The 6,078-nt window shown below is 48.0% G+C and overlaps 1 protein-coding gene across 1 annotated transcript in view; it reads left to right on the top strand.

Moving 5' to 3' along the window:
• The first annotated feature begins 280 nt into the window (after positions 1-280).
• The window catches only part of LOC129813786 (dynamin-3-like), a 47,649-nt gene continuing 41,851 nt past the window's right edge, over positions 281-6,078 (top strand). The window contains exons 1-2 of the mRNA XM_055866320.1: positions 281-628; positions 953-1,267. Coding sequence (XP_055722295.1) covers positions 1,107-1,267 — 161 coding nt within the window. The 5' untranslated portion in view covers positions 281-628; positions 953-1,106. The remainder of the gene's footprint in view (positions 629-952; positions 1,268-6,078) is intronic.

The raw sequence follows: 6,078 nt of genomic DNA, 5'->3' as shown, positions 1-6,078 counted from the left end.
ATCTTTATATCATGCATTTTCACACACGATAGAAGAGGCCGTGATGGAAAGGGGGGATGAGTTGAGCATGAATGTGTCCCTCAAATTCAAATATTCGACATGTTATTTTTGCTCTCACTGTAGGGGACTGAAGGAGCGCATCCAATCCTGCTCAGTGCGTGATGCGCAGCCGTGAGTCATGACCGCAAACATGGCACGATGGCACAGGGGGCGGGTTTGTTATACCTAACCTGTATGCGCCCTGCCTATAGGCCTACCGCGACTACAGCTCCCCTGCTGTCATTGTGCACTTCATATGTCAATCTGAACACCAAACGCAACGCCTCCTCGCAATTATCGCGGTTGCATAAAAATATATGATTAATCCGTTATAGAGGCGAATTTGGGTTCGTTCGGAATGAGGCTTTGCTCCATCCGAGCAAAACGACCCGACCAAAACATTATTATAGCACAGGACATCAACATTTAACCGATGCTCATTTACAGCAGGTGGCGTTGCTTGTATAATCTATAATCGCGTTTCGATCCGGACCTTGGATTGGATCTTCCTGTTGTTCAGATTCAGCACTGGACAGCGACCGATTTTGTCGCTCGGACATTCAAAACGACAAGGAATCCTCGAGAAAGGGTAGGTCTAAAGGAGAAATGGCTATAGAAAAATAATAGATTGATTTATGTCGATGTATTTATTATTAACGTGTTGCCTGTAAGCAAAACATAATATTCGATGCAACGCGTTTCATTTTGTGTCGGTTATTTTTCATCTTGATGCATGTAATCTATGGAATTATGTCTACAAATTTGCACGGCTTTATAGATGGCTTTTAGAGACAGATTTGAACAGGACCTCATTCCCCAAATGCCCTTGAAAATAATGGTGTGTGTGCGGTGTTGGAGGCAAACAACTGCGCAATCCTACTCTGACTGCCTCGTTTTCCCTGTCTCTCCTCAGTCGAATCGACCCTTGCTTGGCTCGGGGCAATGCGCGGCTAGATGACTTCACTACATCAACAAGCACGGTAGCCCTGGACTAAATATATCACCACATCCCCCTGCCTTCTCTCTCCCTTCTCTCTCATTTTGAGCGCCTCCCGCCCGCTAGCACCATGGGTAACCGAGGAATGGAGGATTTGATCCCGCTGGTCAATAAACTCCAGGACGCTTTCAGCGGCATCGGTCAGAGCTGCAATCTTGACCTGCCACAGATCGCGGTAGTCGGCGGACAGAGCGCTGGCAAGAGCTCGGTGTTGGAGAACTTCGTTGGCAGGTAGGTTGAACGAGTAGCAGCCAAGCACAACACGTCAAATTCATTACTAATACTAGGGCTAGAAATAATCCAATCTCCTGTTAACCTTGGGGATGTCCTGTCACGGCCAATTTATCCTCAGTCGTGTCCATCCCCGTCACGTTTTGTTTTCCCAGAGGACGCACGCGCTGTGGCGTCCCTGATCATCTCGTAGCCAGGAGCTCGAGCTCGTCTCCATCTTATTTTCAACGCACATTCCTATCTATATGACAGGGGAGCCGGTATTTGGGTTACCGCAACACCCTCGGGATTTCAGCCCCATCCAGCCTTTCATTCCTTGAAATATCAATATCTTCAGTAGAGCTACCATTTTAACAGAGACAATATTTGTTTTTAATCACTTTACACAAATCCATGTCTCTATCTGTAAACTATACATATATAATGTCTATAGGCTTACAGTATTGGGTTGAAATATAACATGTCCACCCCACCACCTGCATAAAGGTTGCTTTAGAACCCGAGATGTCTGCTGTGGTCTCCTGGTTTCAATAGCATTTCTAGTCATTACAGCATAAACTGTATCAATACTGCCTATCTCACTGCTGTGACACAACTGACTATCCCTTTCTAATTTCTGTCAAACAAGTGAGATTCATAGGCTGTTGTTGCTTCAGAGTGAATGAAGGACGTAAACCTCTGTAGATGAAAGCATCTTTAGGTGAAGAGTAATTATTTGTCCATCCTTTTGCCTATTGGTTTATTTCAAGACATCTATTTACCAATGAATGGATTGAAACTGTAATGCGAGACTGAATTGAATGAAGGCTGAATCATCTGGTTGAGTATTATGTTACCAATTATCATTTGTCCCAAGACAAATGCGGGTGACAGATAGCCTAGCGGTAAGAGAGTTGGGCCAGTAACCAAAAGGTTTCCAGTTTGAATCCAAAATAGACAAGGTGTGAAAAATCTGCCAATGTGCCCTTGAGCAAGGCACTTAGGCCAGATTGCTCCAGGGTCGCCGTTGATAATGGCAGACCCTGGCCGCAACCCCACTCTCTGAGGGTGTCTCAGGGGGAGTTGGGATATGCAAAAACACATTTCCAATTCACACATGGGTATAATACATGCTTTTACATGTGTGAAATAGGACAAATACAAGTGCCTACATTATTATAAGACGAATCCTCTGTATCCTCTGTACTGTAGTTGATTAAAGGTATTTCGGATGTGGGTGTCTCAGAGGGTGAATGATATTGTCTGTAAAATATGTAATGAAATGACTGAGGTAAGGACTGTTGGATATGCAGTACAAATACCTGTCATCACTCTTCTCTCATCTTATTACATTGATATGATCAAGTCAGTTCTGCTGTCAATTGTGAAGAAGAGTTTCCATTCGATTTTGTTCACTGTGGGATGAATTGGTACTGTACATTATGACACAGTGTGGCCCTTGAATGTGGTTTGTACATAAACAGATGCCATTGGATAGAGACAGAGGATGTTATAGAGTAGTCTGACAAGTCAGACAACTGTTTCTGTATTATGACCTATGTCTACAAATATTTACAGACAAACGTGAATGGTAAAGACTGGTAATTGATGCTATGTATGAAAATGTTTCTGCTATCGCCAGGGTTGTATTCATTAGTGCACACCGTAGCAAAACCTTTTGAAACGGAAATAAGAGGGTTTCTTATTGGACAAGATTCCGGAGTCCCGCCCTGTTTGTCCGTTTTCTTCCATTTGGTGCGTAGAAAATACGACCCAGGTCCAGATAGATGAGGTGCAGGGTTGTTGTCAGCAGCAGCATCAGTCAAAGCTCAGCCGGCCACCCCTGAGACCTGGGATCCAGCTGAGTAATGATCCTGCTGTCCAGGGTTGGCTCCCCCACAACGCTGCTGAATGGACACCAGGGTTCTGACTCATCTTTTCTGCTAGCCCATAGATAGAGGGCAATCTCATGATCAATATTCATCTAGCCTAGCCGTTGTTTCATTTGCATCAGGATTGTAGCGTTCAACTGTGTGAGAAGAAATGACAAGTGTCCTAAACATACATATAGACAAGTGACATACAAACACATGAGCCAACACTCACACACACACTCAATCTCTCTCTCGTCTGGTAGCAGACTGGTATCTACTGAAGTCATCATTTTTAGTTTATTTTCAGTACAGTATGCGGTGAATTTTCAAAACTCGCAGTACAAAACTCCAAACTGGTAACACTTGTTGCGTCTTACATTTAAAACCTTTCATTGTGCATTTATTTTGTTTGTAGACATTTCACCACACAACCATTGATTGATCCAAAATATACGTTTACTGTGAAATATAATGAACAACCAGTTCACCAGTTCATGTTAGATACATTTTTAAAAATTGCCCTTTGAATGTAGTATGCAACAGTACTGTAAATTACACTACATTACTGTTTTCACATCAGGCAATACATTTGCACTACCCATAAAAATGCACTGAACATCAAATTTCCAAAATGTCTACCTCATGAGTGACCATTGAAGGCATCTTTCACAATGTTATAAAATGAAAGAGACATTATGTTTAGCAGGGACTAGTTTTCATCAAGCCTGTCTTGAGCATTTGGCCACAGGTTCTCATCAAAATTGCAGTAAATATCCTCATTGTTCATGTACCTGGAGAAAAAACAAGCCTGATATAGGTCTGGATTCATCCATGACCTGAAGGAGAGTGGCACGCTCATGGCAATCTTCCACTTGTATTCTTTCACAGTATTGTAGTGTCACGATCGTGTGGAGGATTGACGGACCAATACGCAGCACTTGGAAAATAAGCCATCTCCTTTTTATTTACGAAGACGGCACACGAAACAAAAACACTTAAACACTAAACAAAACAAGAAAACGATCGTGAAGCTAAAACAACGATGTGCACACACTGGCTACAAACGTATCACATAGACAATTACCCACAACCAATGAGAGCCTATGGCTACCCTAAATCAGGCTCCCAATCAGAGACAACCGAAATCAGCTGTCTCTAATTGGGAACTCATTCAGGTAACCATAGACTCTCCTAGATAACTAACCAACATAGACAACGCTAGACATCTACACTCAACCCAAAACCATATACTACACCCCATAACCCCTTTACCATATAAACACCCAACACCAACAAAACATAAACCCTCCCCATGTCACACCCTGACCTAACTAAAATAATAAAGAAAACAAAGAATACTAAGGCCAGGGCGTGACATAACCCCCCCCTTGAGGCGCGAACTCCGGGCGCACCATACACAGTCTAGGGGAGGGTCTGGGTGGGCTTCCCTCCACGGTGGCGGCTCCGGCTCTGGTCGCGGTCCCCACGTCACCACAGTACCTAACCAACTCCTAGGCTTCCTCCAAACGACCCCCCTCCACATTAACCCCATTGTATTAAGGGGCAGTTCCGGACTAAGGGACAGCTCCGGACTAAGGTCCAGTACCAGGGTAAGGGGCAGTACCAGGATCAGGGGCAGTACCAGGGTAAGGGGCAGTACCAGGGTAAGGGGCAGCACCAGGGTAAGGGGCAGCACCAGGGTAAGGGGCAGCACCAGGGTAAGGGGCAGCTCCAGGGTAAGGGGCAGCTCCGGACTGATGAATGGCAGCTCCGGACTGAGGGACTGCAGCTCCGGACTGAGGGACTGCAGCTCCGGACTGAGGGACGGCCCATGGCTGGCTGACAGATCTGGCTGCTCATGGCTGGCTAACGGATCTGGCTGCTCATGGCTGGCTAACGGATCTGGCTGCTCATGGCTGGCTAACGGATCTGGCTGCTCATGGCTGGCTGACGGATCTGGCTGCTCATGGCTGGCTGACGGATCTGGCTGCTCATGGCTAGCTGACGGATCTGGCTGCTCATGGCTAGCTGACGGATCTGGCTGCTCATGGCTAGCTGACTGATCTGGCTGCTCATGGCTAGCTGACGGATCTGGCTGCTCATGGCTAGCTGACGGATCTGGCTGCTCATGGCTAGCTGACAGATCTGGCTGCTCATGGCTAGCTGACGGATCTGGCTGCTCATGGCTAGCTGACGGATCTGGCTGCTCATGGCTGGCTGACGGATCTGGCTGCTTATGGCTGGCTGACGGATCTGGCTGCTTATGGCTGGCTGACGGATCTGGCAGATCCTGTCTGGTTGGCGGCTCTGGCAGATCCTGTCTGGTTGGCGGCTCCGGCAGATCCTGTCTGGTTGGCGGCTCTGGCAGATCCTCTCTGACGGACGGCTCTAGCGGCTCCTGTCTGGCTGGCGGCTCTAGCGGCTCCTGTCTGGCGGACGGCTCAGTAGGCTCATGGCAGACGGGCGGCTTTGCAGGCTCATGGCAGACGGGCGGCTTTGCAGGCTCATGGCAGACGGATGGCTCAGATGGCGCTGGGGAGACGGATGGCTCAGATGGCGCTGGGGAGACGGATGGCTCAGATGGCGCTTGGCAGACGGGCAGTTCAGTCATTGCTGTGCAGACGGCAGACTCCTGCCGGCTGAGGCGCACTGTAGGCCTGGTGCGTGGTGCCGGGACTGGTGGCACCGGGCTGGGGACACGCATCTCAGGGCTAGTGCGGGGAGCAGCAACAGGACGCACAGGACTCTGGGGACACACAGGAGGCTTGGTGCGTGGTTTAGACACTGGTGGTAAAGGGCTGGAGACACGCACCATATAGCTAGTGCGTGGAGGAGGCACTGGTGGTACTGGGTTGGGGCGGGGAGGTGGCGCCGGAAATACCGGACCGTGCAGGCGTACTGGCTCCCTTGAACGCCGAGCCTGCCCAACCTTACCTGGTTCTATGCTCCCCGTCGCCT

This window comes from Salvelinus fontinalis, chromosome 17 (genome assembly GCF_029448725.1).
Source record: "Salvelinus fontinalis isolate EN_2023a chromosome 17, ASM2944872v1, whole genome shotgun sequence".
In the NCBI taxonomy this organism is placed as follows: Eukaryota; Metazoa; Chordata; class Actinopteri; order Salmoniformes; family Salmonidae; genus Salvelinus; species Salvelinus fontinalis.
Note: the sequence above shows the minus strand (reverse complement) of the source record. Positions and strands in the feature narration are given on the sequence as shown.